The following is a 14,163-nucleotide window of genomic DNA, read 5'->3' as shown; positions in this document are numbered from 1 at the left end:
GGGGGTTTCTCCCATTGGTGTTAGTAATCCACCTCCCTGAAAGGCAATAGCTAGGCCAACAGTTAATTCTTTCATAGACCTAGCCAGGGTGGATTTGATTTAAATCATGATTTAAATCACTAGTCAGGAAGACTCGATTTAATCATGGGTTTCTGCATAAAAGTGCAGTCTTGTTGATTGTCATAACTCAGAGATAGATCTTAAAAAACAACAAATAGTTCTGCAGCACATTAGAGCTAAATGTAAGTTTCATTTTTAGAAGATACACACTATGCATTTTTAAACAGTGATTTATTTTGAAAACTTCAGATTGGTTTTACAGCCATATCGGAAAATGAATGATTGTTTGGTTATTTCATTTACCAAAGATAATTGAAGCAGATATCTATGAAGTCATTGGAAGGTGAACTATCTCCAGTTCAAGAGGTTAATCATTAATATTTGAAGGATTTTTTTGCCATCCTGTATTAGAAGGAGAACATCATGTGACAGATATTTCAAATTGTTTTACTGAACTAAAACCACAATATTATGTATTCTGGATTTTTTCTTCAGTAGCAAACGTATAATATTTTAACAAAACAATCATATGAATTTTTGAATTTATGTAAATATTCAAGTTTGTTTAAAATTAAGTTTATTTTTGTTAAAATAGTTTTTTTAACTAAAATAGTTAAATGAAATACTTTTTAAATGGAAATTAAATTGATGTCAACCAGGTCAACATGGAAAAACTTAAAATATTGGCTTCTATTCATTGACCTTGATGAAACCTTGCACAAGAGTCCCCAGCAGCATTCTGCATACTGGCAATAGTTTGAAATTATCATAACCATCAGCCATGTACAAGAACATTTTTGAAAGTTACACATTAAAATTACTGGAGCTTCAGGGGGTAGCAGCGTTAGTCTGTTACAGGAAAAAAACAACAAATGGTCTGGTAGCACTTTATAGACTAACAAAACGTGTAGATGGTATCATGAGTTTTCGTGGGCACAGCCCACTTCTTCAGATGATCAGTTATCTGAATACTGATTACTGATATCTGAAATTCTTCATATGATGTATTTTGGTTATCTGCAAATCTGATGGTAGTGTATTCCTACCATTTTAACTGTAGTAGATGACGGTAAAGATTAATTATTATTCCAAGATAATATTTTTTTCTACAATTAAGATCAAATGGAAGTATGGATAAAAGAGGATGTAGGTTTTTGGGGAGGATGTATAGGAGAATCTTTTGTAAAATGACTATGAATAATTAAGGTAGTTGGTGGCAAATTGATTACTTGTGCCTCTGTTACTGTGTATATAAGAATTCAGTGTGTGTTTTGCCCTTGACTTTGAATTAAGGTATTTGTGTATTTTGTGGCAATGGTATGTTAACAGGCTTTTGTGGTAAGGTTGCTTGCTTTGTTGTGGTCTTTTGTAACCATGGGGCTGCTAGTGTATGTCTACACAGCAGGTAAAACACGCACCGCTGGCTTGTGCCGGCTGACTTGGACTCAGGCTGTTTAATTGCAGATGTTTGGGCTTAGGCTGGAGCCTGGTCTCTAGATCCTGTGACAGGAGCAGGTCCCAGCCAGAGCCTGGGCTTCTGTCTGGGTCTGGACACCTACGCTGCCTCACAGACTGAGCCTGAGTCAGCAGACATGAACAGCCACAAGCGTTCAGTTGCTGTGTCGCATACCCTGGTAATCATCCGTGTCTGGTTTTCTTTAAAGATGCATGTTAAAGTTCAAGGAATGCATAAAAATATAGCTGTGGGATGGGGGAAAACCTGCATTGGATAATGCATAAAAGAGTTTTTCACTGGATAAATAGCTTTAAAATGTAGACCTGTATTTCTAAATGAGAAAGAGATGGCTTGAGGTGGAGAATCATACCAATCTTTTTAGTCCATTCCTAAGGAAGAACACTTATTTTAATGCTCTAAACTTCACTTGTTAAAAATCACCATCTTCTTTAGCAGAATTTTTCAATATTTTTTGTGGTGGCAACACTCTTTGGACTTAAAAAAAAAATAGTGTGACATCCGCATCCCTGTCTCCTCTAGAAAAATGTGTGGCCCCCTACCTTAAGCTTGGGGCTTCTTACTTAAGCAGCCACTTGGGCCTGAAACATGTTCATTAGTTTCTGGGTCTCCCAAACAACTGCTCTGCTCTCTGCCCCCTAAACCCAGCTCTGCTTGCAATCCCCCATAACCCATCCAGTGACTCTTTACCAAATAGATAGAAAATATTTAAAATCCCACAAAATAAGTTATAATTGAAAATAAAAATCTATTCAAATTAGGGATATTAAATATTGGTTAATTGAATAGGCGAGTTACCTCATGAGTTCTTATCAGTAAGTCGACTATTCTATAGTCCCTGGGGAAGTGGCCGGCAGCCAATGCATTTCAGACCCACTTCCAAGAAATCCCCTGCCACTCCATGCAGGGTGCCAGGCGGGAGCTGGTCTGTGAGGAGAACCTGTTCAAAAACCAGCTCCCCTCACAGATCAGTTGCCTGTCGTCCTGTGCTGCTGCTGCCTCTGTATCAGAGGCAGCAGCGCAGGGTGGCAGCAGCCCCTGTCCAAGGATGGTGGTGGGGGGAATGCATGTAGTCTATAGTAGTAACCTACAAGTTTTTGCTTATCATATAATCAGTTAATGGATTACACTATTACATCCCTAGTTCAAGTACAATGTCAAACTCATGACAAGGTGGACAGCTTATGCTGTGTTCTATCAAAATACCATCTACGGCATTAGTGAACAGATTTTTTTTCCCCTCTGTAAATCTAAAGGCATCACCAATACACTTTATTGCAGCATGAGTTTGTAAGCTTGTGCAGTAGTAGTCTTCTCATCTTCATATAGATTTCTTTCATTAGTGGTGTTAATGAAGAGTTAATCCAGCTTCATATGAGTCAGACCCAGAAATATGATGCATTTCCCCCTGTTAAACAAGCCAGACTGATTGACGCAAGAATTTTTCATGGGAGGTCATTCTCATTGTTTTGTGTTAGCTTCTGGTTTCATAGGCATTTCACTGTTTAAACACACATTTTTTTAATTAGAAGTTTTTCCCTATTCCACCAGATACTTTACCTAGGAGAGTTCAGCCCACTCTTGACTCCAGTCACAACAGATTTGTTGATTTGCTTTCTGTGCTTTCATTTGACATGCACATATTACACACACAGAGATTCAACTTTCATTGATAAATATCGGGAAATGTTTGCATTAACCGTATCCACACACCAATGAAAAATATTTCCTTTTGTAACTGAAATTTACAGATAAACAGAAAAAAAATGCTGCTTTCCATTAATTAGTTTAAGGATATTTATCTTGTGATATTGTGATTTTAACATGTGATATTGACAATTTGAATTGCATCAGTTTTATTTTTTGAATCTCAGTATTTATCACTAACTAATTATCTGACTCTCCCATAATTTTCCACAACTTAAAAAGTATAAATTAATAACAGTCTTAAAAATGAACAGGTTTTAAACACTTGAAATTACATATAAAAATATAATTTTGTGAAAGCCTACATAAATATAACCTATTGTGTGTCTCTGTATATAGAAAATTTTTCCTGAGGGTGATGGCCACAAAAGTGAAAGGGGCCAGAGAGAGAGAGGGGTTGGCATGCGTAGCGAGCATGGGGCACAGCCTGCTAGTAATATATAAAACTTAGGGAAAATTGCATAATGTGTACAATTTAAGTTGAACCAAAAGTGCACTATTCATCAAGACTTACTTAATGTGATGCAGATTTTAATAGCCTGTTTCTACAGCAAGTAACCTCACATTTCTTGGGAATAATTTAGCATTGGATACAAAAGTAACACTGAAGAACTTTGAGCCAGATTCTCAAGAGGTGCAAATCAATCTGAATGCATCACTGAAGTCAGTGGGGCCACATTAATATGTATCAACTGAGAATCTTGCTCAGAATCTACATATTTATTGTGTAGGACTTTTGTGTTAAGGATCATTTTTGTTTGATTTTGGTTTATTCAGGTGCCACTGAGTTACTGCTCCTAGCTCGCAGGACAGACTTGCGGCGGATTTCCTTGGATACCGTTGATTTTACAGACATTGTCTTGCAGCTGGAAGATATCCGTCATGCCATTGCTATTGATTATGATCCTGTGGAAGGATACATCTATTGGACTGATGATGAGGTGAGGGCCATTCGCCGCTCTTTCATAGATGGATCAGAGAGTCAGTTCGTTGTCACAGCACAGATTGCTCATCCTGATGGCATTGCTGTGGATTGGGTTGCCCGAAACCTTTATTGGACTGACACCGGCACAGACCGCATAGAGGTGACAAGACTTAACGGGACTATGAGAAAGATCTTGATATCAGAAGACTTGGAAGAACCAAGAGCAATTGTATTGGATCCCATGGTTGGGTAAGGAACTGTTTATAAATGTTTTAGAAGCTTGTATCATTCAGAAACGTAATGTGGACCCTTCAATACTGGCAGAGATTTATTGCAGCACACTGTTGCCAAATACACTGTGGGTGTATCTAGACTACATGTTTTTTTTTTTTTTAAAGTAGCCTTTTTTCGAAAAAATTTCCCCTGCATCTAGACTGCTGCCGCGTTCTGTAACAGTAAATTGAAAGAACGCGGCAGTTTTTTCGACCGTGGAAAATCTTGTTTTACGAGGAATAATGCCTTTTTTCGAAAGTGCTCTTTTGAAAAAAGGTGGTAGGTAATGCAAACTGTGCTTTTTCAAAAGAGCATCCAGACTGCCTGGGTGCTCTCTTTTGAAAAAGTGGCTTGCTTTTTCGAAAGTATTGGTTGCAGTCTAGATGCTCTTTTTCGAAAGAGGCTTGCAGACTAGACGTAGCCTGTGTCTTTTTAAAAGGCAAACAGAAAATCCTAGTGATCTTTCCAGTGAAGTACAGGCCTGTCTGTATTCAAACATATAAATAATACCATTTTTTATTGTTCTATCAAACTTTCACGGACCTGGATTTTAACTAACATGATTTGGGCAATGCAGTCATGTGAAAATTTAAGAACAAGTGATTGCTATTACCACTTGATTTGCGGGAGGTCTTATGATTCCAAAGCAAAAATTTATTACTTTAAAAAAATCTTTTCCTCCTATTCTTTTTCTGTTTCTCATTGTGCAGTCTCTCAAAAGTTACTAAATAAATTATTGGTGAACAGTGTGTCAGTTTTGGTTTAAGTTTGTGTTTGTAGATGTCTTGCTGAAAGATTTTAAATAGTCCTCTCCCCAAATGTAAAATACAAGAAAAGCATTTTAAAATAGGAACTGATGCTTATATATATTGTACATGTGTGCAGATAGTGGAACATGAATATTCCATACTCTTTTTGTTTAAAATTTAAAAAATTGTGTTATCTGAAAGTTACCAAAACTTCTACATTTGGCTAAGACAAGTGATGGGTTCTCTATTTCTTTCTCGTCTTTGCCCGTGTTTCCAGATTTGGATAACTAAGTAGAACTGGCTATTAATTCAGACTCATTTAAAATGGTTATACATTTATGAGGATTGCAGTGGATTGTTACATTTACACGTACACGCACCACTGAGGACATACTGCACAGGTTGAATTTGACTACATCAGCAATAGAAATCATGTTAATTTGGTTTAGAAATGTCTTGGTCTGTACGTATGACTTCTAATCACACAGTTTTGGTTCAGTAGTGTGAGCAATGAGCAGCATGAAGACTGAAGGAATCAGTTTTAAAGTATTTGTAAACTTCTCTTCTGCTCTCCATTACAGATACATGTATTGGACTGACTGGGGAGAAATTCCAAAGATTGAGAGGGCTGCATTGGATGGGTCAGACAGAGTTGTGCTGGTGAATACTTCGCTTGGCTGGCCAAATGGACTGGCCCTGGATTATGCAGAAAACAAAATATATTGGGGAGATGCAAAAACAGACAAAATTGAGGTTTGTTAATTGCATTTACACTTTTAATTAATTCTACATAGTTAAGACAATAGAGCAACTTCCATTTTTCTACATATATAGACACTGATATATTTTGCTATGAGGCAGAATGGCTGTGAAGGATTTACTTTGATAACAAGAACTCCTGAATTTTAATCCCAGTGACTTTCTCTGTGGTCCTGGGCCAGGTCATTTCACTGCTCTTTTTCTATTTCTGTCTATGAAATGGGAAAAATAATAACCACGTAATAGCTTTGGGGAGTGGCAATGGGTGGCTATTGGGGAAGATTTGTTAAAAAGGACATATGTTTAGAAAATAACGTTGGCAATAACACATTGGGAGAAAATTACATAAATGCATGTGCATTTTATTATTTGTGGGTTTTTTTTCAATTCAGACCGTTTTAAAATAAATTAGTCATTTTCACATATTTATAGTCTGTTTTATTTCCAAGTTCTTATGTGCTCAGCACAACCTTGTTGGGAGAAAAGTGATGGAAATGATGGAAAGGGAGAGGACAAGAAACACTTCTATTTGCCGTAGGCCAGTTTTTATAAATTTCAATTTTGGGCCAAATTTGATCTCTCATTGTTAGTAGTACAGCCGCTCCCCGAGTTACGAACAAGTTACGGACCAACACTTGGTCCGTAACTCGAAGTGTTTGAAACTCGGATCCCATAGAGTTACATGGTGACCACACTGTTCGTAAGTGCGGATCGCCATTCATAACTAGGATTCGCATTTACGACCGCTCTGGTCGTAAGTGCAGATGGTCGTAAGTGGAGGTGGTCGTAACTCGGGGAGCGGCTGTATACCAGCCTTTGAGATTGTAAACAACTGATATACCATTTAGGTAATAATGATATTTGGTATTGTGCTAAGAAGATTACTACTAGATCTCTGCTGTTTTAAAAAACAAACAGTTCACTTTTTGTTTTGCCTTAGTATAAGATTTTATCCTTGAAGGGAGGAAAAAAAGAGTTCAGAATTAAATTAAACTTAATTTGAGATCCTGCCTGGCCTGTTTTCAGTATTTTATTGATTTTTTTTAAATAGTCTTTGAAAAAGTCAAGTACAGTAAACTTCCGATAATCCAGAACCATAAGGTGCCAGATTATCAGATATGCCGGAGTACCAGAAGGGGGGCTATGAGGGGTCTGGGGTGGAGGTGAGGGTCAGCAGGGAACTGTGCAGTGTGGGAGAGGGTTAGGGACCAACCCGGCAGCACCCCAGCTGCTCTGCCCCCGACTTGCCCATGTCAGCCGCTGCTGAAACTGAACAGCAGTGGACTTGGGGAAGCCGGGGGCAGAGCAGCTCCAATTGTCCGGCTGGCCGGAGCACTTCCGGGTTTCAGCTGATAGTTCAGCATCAAGAGTGCCGGACCACTGGATGCCGGACTATCAGAATTTTACTGTATTTGGGTTTTACCAATTTTCACCAGTTTTAGTACTGACCCACCCGCCACAGTGTGGGATGGCAGCAGATTCCTCAGGCAGCCGGAAGCCTGCTGGCTCTACTGCAGAGCCCATAGCGCCAGGCAGCTAGCTCTCCGGGAGCCGCAGGGGCACTCGTCGCCATCCTTCCCTCCGTAGTCCCCCCCCCAGCCGTACATCCCTGAATAGATTAACTGTGTACCCGCTAAAATTGTTAACGGTTGCAGTTACTGTTTTTAAACCTTTTTTACATCCCTACTTGCCACAAGATGCTGCTTCTTCTCCCCCCACCCCCCGCCCCCGAGGCTCTGGGTGGAGCTAGGCATGGTGGGCAGTGGTAAGAACTGCTCAAGGAGACTGGGCTGTTGTGAGGAGCTCTGGAATCCCAGATGCTTTACCTTCCCTAGAGACGCTGAGACACGGGCGGAGCCAGTTGTTGCTTCCATGCCCCCACTCCCTGGCTCAGGGAAGAGGGAGGATCTGAGGTACTCACCCCATAGCAGCCTGGACTCCCTAGGTAGCTCTTACCACTACCAGGCTCTAACTTCTAGCCAAGCCAGGGGTAGGACCTCAGGAAAAGGAAAGGGGCATAGGGTGGGTATTTGGGAAGAAGAGCAGCAAGGGGACAGAGCCACAGAAGGAACGGGATGCTTGCAAGTGTCCTGGTTTTTTTTGCCTTTTGAAAAAATGTGATGCTGCTGCCCTATGTATCCATTGCCCTTAATTTTTTATTTTTAATTATTTTTCACTCACATAAAAAATGTAGAATAAATACTGATAAATGCCCGTTCCTTAAAAAATTAAACCAGAAAAGGAAGGGCCTTATGCATGCTGTAGTGATAGAACTTGGAACTAGCAGTCAAGAAAACTGAGCCTTCTCCTGGCTTGATAATGACCTTGTGAATGTGTGTATGGACAACAACAAAAAGATATTTCTGTGTGCTTATTCGTTATTGTATACAAGCAGCTTTTCCATGCAGAATCATTAAATAGTGGTTGCATTTTTTGTTTTCAGTGAGTGACATTACTCAAATAGTAATCTTATTGCATCACTAAAGAAGTCAGTGTCCTTTGCAAGCCAGATTTCTGGTTTGTTTGTGCCACATATTTGCTTTATTATTTATTTTTATGCATTGATTCATGCTACGCAGTTCTGGAGCCCCCAGACGATAATAAAACATCAGCAGGGGTTAATGGAGACTGGTAGGGGGTGCAGCAGGGAGCTTTTGTTCCCATTTTATCTGGCAGCCTGCAGCAGGCAGAAGCAGGCTGCGGCTCAAAAGCTTCGTCATTTATCTCGGTCAGGTTTCACTGCTGATAAACTTCTATTGAAATGGATGGCTGCTATTGTGCTTACCAGTGGGGAAGATTTCTCATTGACTTGCGACAGGTTTAAAGCATTTTCCTGCCGTGCTATGAGGTTAAAAATGTATGATCTGCTCTGTTGAATCAGTTCTATGTTTTCCTGCTCAGGTGAATATTCGTCTTCTGGACACGTATGCTATCTGTTTTAAGACATAGGCTGGATTTAAAATGGCCAGCAAAACCTGAATTAGAATAGTGTGTGTCTGTCTATCTCTTTGTGTTTATAGGAAGCACATTGATACAACTGGTTTCCTTTCAATTTTTCAGTGTGTTTTTGTTTCAGCTATCCTTTATCCATCCTCTTTTCCATTCTTCTTCAAATCCAGTGAGGACACAGACATACACCTACTGTGGTAGGCTATGAGCAAGGACTGTGTGCTTCCCATACAGCTGTAACCATTATCTAATGTTTTTCAGAGGCAGTTCTAAGTCAGTGTTTCTGTGTGCCCAACTCTATTTATCATGCCTAGTATTACTTTCCCTAACACTGATGATTAATGAGGAGTCTTTTATATCTTGCTTCTTTTCAGCATAAGTACACCCAAGCTTTCAGAATACAGCTTCTTTGGGCAACAGAAAATGGAAGCTATTAAGTTTTTTTTTTGGGGGGGGGGAGGTACAAAGGTCTTGAACAGAGAAGACCTTATTGTGTATGACCAGAGAATTAAAAGCTTGGCATCTGGAGAATGCTCCATTCTGTATTCTAATCCTGAAATTGTAAGGCTACATTTTCCTCTGATGACAAAACCGTCTATTTCATCAGTATCCTAATAAGGAAATTTTGTTTTCCAAGCATTTAGAAAATAATTGAGACCTTCTTTGTCTCATGGCGTTAGTCTGTATATTGTGAAATATAGATGTATAGACAGGCTCGATTGCTTTTCTTCAATCCCCACTTTTTAATAAAACAGTGAAAATTGAGAGGTAGGAGCAGTCAGTTCCCAGCCAAGTTGAACATACATGTTTTTGCATAGTTACATTTAGAAGGAACCAATAGCTCTTGTAGGTATTAGAAATTAATGCAGTTGAAGCATACATCCGAAACGGCTTTGCCTCTTAATTCTGGCCCTGCTATATTGTGCAAATGAGGTATGTACAGTGGCTGCTCTTTGGACTTGATTCAGCAAAGAGCTCTAAGCACATGCTTATGTATTTTTTTTTCTGAAGAAGGGCCTCAAAGCTCATTCTCATTTGAGGGACTGTTCCGACTGTGTAGATATTCCATATTTTAAAATGGGGATGCCGTAAGCTCAATACTGTTGATATAACCTACGCAGGTGAGGAGCTCTTCTTGTGAGGCTCTGTAGCGGGGTCACTTAATGGCCAGCAAGACTAGTAGGTGGGCTGAAGCTCAGTGATCTCCAAGGGTGGCAGCTTTGTCAGGGCATCTGGTGGCCAAGTTAATGTTCCACTCTGTATTGCCCCCCAGTTGGATTATGGCAGAGGGAAGGGTAGGGGAACTCAGACCCTCCCACTCTACTGAGTCCTGGCCCAAAGGTACCAGAGGTGCAGGGTGTTTCCCATCCCCTTTAGCTGGCAGCCCATACCAGCCTCCCTCAGCCATTTCTACCCCTCTCTCCAATTTGGGGCATAGTCAGAGCAGCCTGCTTCCCTCCTCGCAGAAAGTGGTTCAAATAGACTCAGTGATTCATGTAGTCAAGTTTTTGTAATATATGTTTAGATTGCAGTTAGACATCCATGACTGCTCCATGCCCAAGTCAGCTGGGCATGGATTAAAGGGCTATGGAATTGGAGTGCAGAGTTTCAGACTTGGTCTGCAGCCCTGTCTCTGGGACTCTGTCACCTGGCAGGGTCCTATAGCATGGGTTCCGGTCCAAATCCCAACATCTTTGCTGCAATTAAACATCCCCTTAGCTCCAAACCCCAGTAGAGTCAGCTGACAGAGGCCAATTCAGGTGTCTTAGTGCAGTGTAAACATACTTTCAGTGTCCGTTTATTCCCCCTTGTCAGGGAGAAGGGGAAAGAAAAAGAGGTCAGATGCCTGGCTTCCTGCTCAGACTTTCCTCTCTAAATTCCTCTATCAAATACCAAAAGGTATTATCTGGCTTCCTTCCTGCAGGCAGCCTCTCCTTCAGGCTCTCCAGCTTGACTTCCAGATGCCCATTGTAGGCTGGCCCTCCATTTGGAACATACTGCATAGCTGTATGGGCAGGGTGTTCTTGGCCCAGCATTGCTCCTTTACCTCTTTAGTCTTAATGAGAGGTGTTATAAACCCCATCATTGGTTCTCATTGACTTTTTCAGACCGTGAACGATTAAGTGTCACAATACAGACTGTGAGGAAGAAAAATGGCATGTTATGTCCATTTTATTGGTGAAGGAAACTCGGATATGGAGAGGTTAATGACTTGCCCCAAACAACACACCAGGTCGGCTGACTTCCAGAATAATGGATTACAGGCAGTCCCCGAGTTACGCGGATCCTACTTATGAACGGGGCTTTCTCGCCCCGGAGCTCGCAGGCAGCGAGACCGCCCAGAGCGCAGCGGTCCCACCACCTCGACCTCCGGGGCGAGAAAAGCTGCTCGGGGTGCCCCTGATCTGCTGGGGACCGTCTCCAGCAGACCAGGGACACCTGGAGCAAAGCCGGGGAGGCGGAGGGGTCCCACGCCTCTGAGGCTTTGCTCTGGCCTCTGAGGCTTTGCTCCCCACCTCTGAGGCTTTGCTCCCGGTGCCTCTGGTCTGCTGGGGACCGTCTGCAGCAGACCAGGGACACCTGGAGCAAAGCCGGGGAGGCGGAGGGGTCCCACGCCTCTGAGGCTTTGCTCTGGCCTCTGAGGCTTTGCTCCCCACCTCTGAGGCTTTGCTCCCGGTGCCTCTGGTCTGCTGGGGACCGTCTCCAGCAGACCAGGGACACCTGGAGCAAAGCCGGGGAGGTGGAGGGGTCCCGCGCCTCTGAGGCTTTGCTCTGGCATAGCCTCAGAGGCGCGGCACCCCGCTGCCGCTTTGCTCCCGGTGCCTCTGGTCTGCTGGGGACCGTCTCCGCGCCCCCTCCACCCCACAGCAGACCAGGCTTTTGTTGTGGACCCTGGAGTAGAGCAGCTGGGGTGCTGCCGGGTTGGTCCTGCAGGGACCTACCTGGCAGCCCAGCTGTTCTGTCCCAGGCTTGAGATTCAGCCGCTGTTGAAACTGATCAGTGGCTGATTCCAGGAAGCTGGGGGCAGAGCAATTCTGCCTCCAGCTTCCTGTAGTCAGCCCCTGGTCAGTTTCAGCAGCAGCAGCTGAATCTGGAGCCAGTTCTGACTTACATACAAATCCAACTTAAGAACGAACCTATAGTCCCTATCTTGTACGTAACCCGGGGACTGCCTGTATTTAAAAAATAAATTATGTTTTTAACACAGTGCTGTTAAGTGCAGGTGGGTCACTTTTGTGGGATTAAGTGTTTTAAAATAAAACCCCAAAAGAGGAAATAAAGTTAAAATACAAATTTTGTTTCCTAAATGCAAGAACATTAAATGTTAGATTTTGTTGTATATGATAACCTGGATATAGAATAAATGTAAAATATGGTGGAACACTTTAAATATCTTTTGTTGGTTAGTGCTCAAAGAAATCTTGAGTGGTAGTCCATCCCTATGATTGTCTTCATTTTGATTTACATACTCACATGTAGGTAGTAGGTGCTTTAAAATACCATCAGCAATAAAAAGATTGTGAAAATGTCCTTCTTCCTTGTTGGTAGGCCCACTCTGCAAGAACATGATTGTCATCATCCTGACTTTTTAGACATACTACCATTTTATTGTTTTAAAAACAAAACAAAAAAAATGTTTTTTGAGACAGCAAAAGGCTTTGTGATACTGATTTGTAAAAGATTTTTCCTAGGTGTCATTCTTGTAGACTATGCTTGGGCTCTAAAAATCAGACTAAGTTCTTTCCCTCTCCTGCATTATCACCAATAATAAAGGTGTTGAGCAGGCCGCAACCCCACTTTCTGTTAGTTATAGCCTCAGTGAGACCTACCTATGCATCATATCTACTGCCTTTAATAGACATGCACCTGTATAACTGATTGGAACATGAGATCCCACTACTCTGCCCTGTATACTACTTCTATTTATTCTTAGTAATTAGGAAGTGAAATATTAGTTTAGACCTGTGGTCATTATCCAGTCTTCAGCAAAGGCTGGTACTTGATTCTTTTAAGAAAAATGTTAAAACTGTTCTAATGAAAAATTTTGGAATAATTACTCTTCCTCTACCCTGTAAGATGCCACACTCTAATCTTTCATACTTTCTTCATGTGAAAAATTTGTCTGTGATTCTGAACTCTTTCTGATGTTCCTACATTATTGTTGAGATAGGTTGACCTGAACAAAAGTAAATTTATTCCTGGACAGGTTTTACATTTAGTTAAGTAATGAATGGGATTATAGTATTTTTTTTCATTATTTTTCCCTATTCTTTAAACTTCCTAACACTTGATTTACCTATATGAGCATGACTATATATTGAGTCCAGACCAATGTATGTGAGGGTAGTTGAAGTCAGCCATTTTTATTGCCTTATTAGCTTTAAATTGGCTCTCTGATCACTCTCAATCGTGCATACCGAATATATTCTTCCTTCTCTGAAATATCATAATATAAGCCTCGTAGAATATTCATATTCCAAATTCATATTGAATTGGGATTTGTGCTCATACTTTACGGTCCCCTCCACTCAAGTGTGATGTTTTCATAAAATTTCTAAGATGCGGTTATTCTCTTTCACCTCTAAACCTAATTTATTTTTCCTGTACCGTTTAGGCCCATGCAATACAATTCCTCCTTAGATGTCAGTCTGCCGTATTATACAAAAGTATGGATGACATTTCTCTTCTATTACTAGGGATCCTTATTTGTCTGTTTTAAACTAATTTGTATATACAGACTTACAAATTATAGTTACAAAACAAATCTACATGTAAACACTTGCTGGCATGTTTTAGATTGTGCTTACAACCCTGTTCATCCTTCATTTCAACTGTAATTGTCTTATTCTTTACTGCCAAATGTTGTTTGTTTTGTATTACTGAGATTACCGAGATCAGGGACTGAGAACCAGAGATGTTAAATTTTGATTAGTCAACTAATTGAGTAGTCGATGGAATTTCCATCGCGATAAAGGGGGCACTCGCTATCCTGCCCTGCCTCTCCATCTGAAATGTACAAGAGCTGCAAGCTGCTCTTGTACATTTCAAAGAGAGAGGCGCAGCAGTAGGTATGCCTCTGCCTCCCCTGCCCCCCTGCGTAGATGGTGCTGGGGAAAACTTGCTTTTAAGCCAGCTCCCCAACCCAGCTCCCCACAGCACTAGCTCCTGCTCCCCCCTTGCTGCCTTTCTCTGATAAAGGCAGCAAAGTTGTGTGTCGGGGGGAGGGGGGGGAAGAACAACTAATCGAGTGACTGCTCAACTATCTG

General features: G+C 41.2%; 1 protein-coding gene across 2 annotated transcripts in view; it reads left to right on the top strand.

The window, feature by feature from the left end:
* Positions 1-14,163, top strand: part of LRP6 (LDL receptor related protein 6) — a 200,777-nt gene that overhangs the window by 118,510 nt on the left and 68,104 nt on the right. For both annotated transcript variants that reach the window (XM_075901099.2, XM_075901104.2), the window contains 2 exons: positions 4,019-4,415; positions 5,770-5,941. In XM_075901099.2, coding sequence (XP_075757214.1) covers positions 4,019-4,415; positions 5,770-5,941 — 569 coding nt within the window. The remainder of the gene's footprint in view (positions 1-4,018; positions 4,416-5,769; positions 5,942-14,163) is intronic.

Source organism: Pelodiscus sinensis, chromosome 1, assembly GCF_052426305.1.
Source record: "Pelodiscus sinensis isolate ZL-2025 chromosome 1, ASM5242630v1, whole genome shotgun sequence".
NCBI classification, from domain to species: domain Eukaryota; kingdom Metazoa; phylum Chordata; order Testudines; family Trionychidae; genus Pelodiscus; species Pelodiscus sinensis.
The sequence above is the reverse complement of the archived record's forward strand: the minus strand, read 5'-3'. Positions and strand labels throughout refer to the sequence as shown.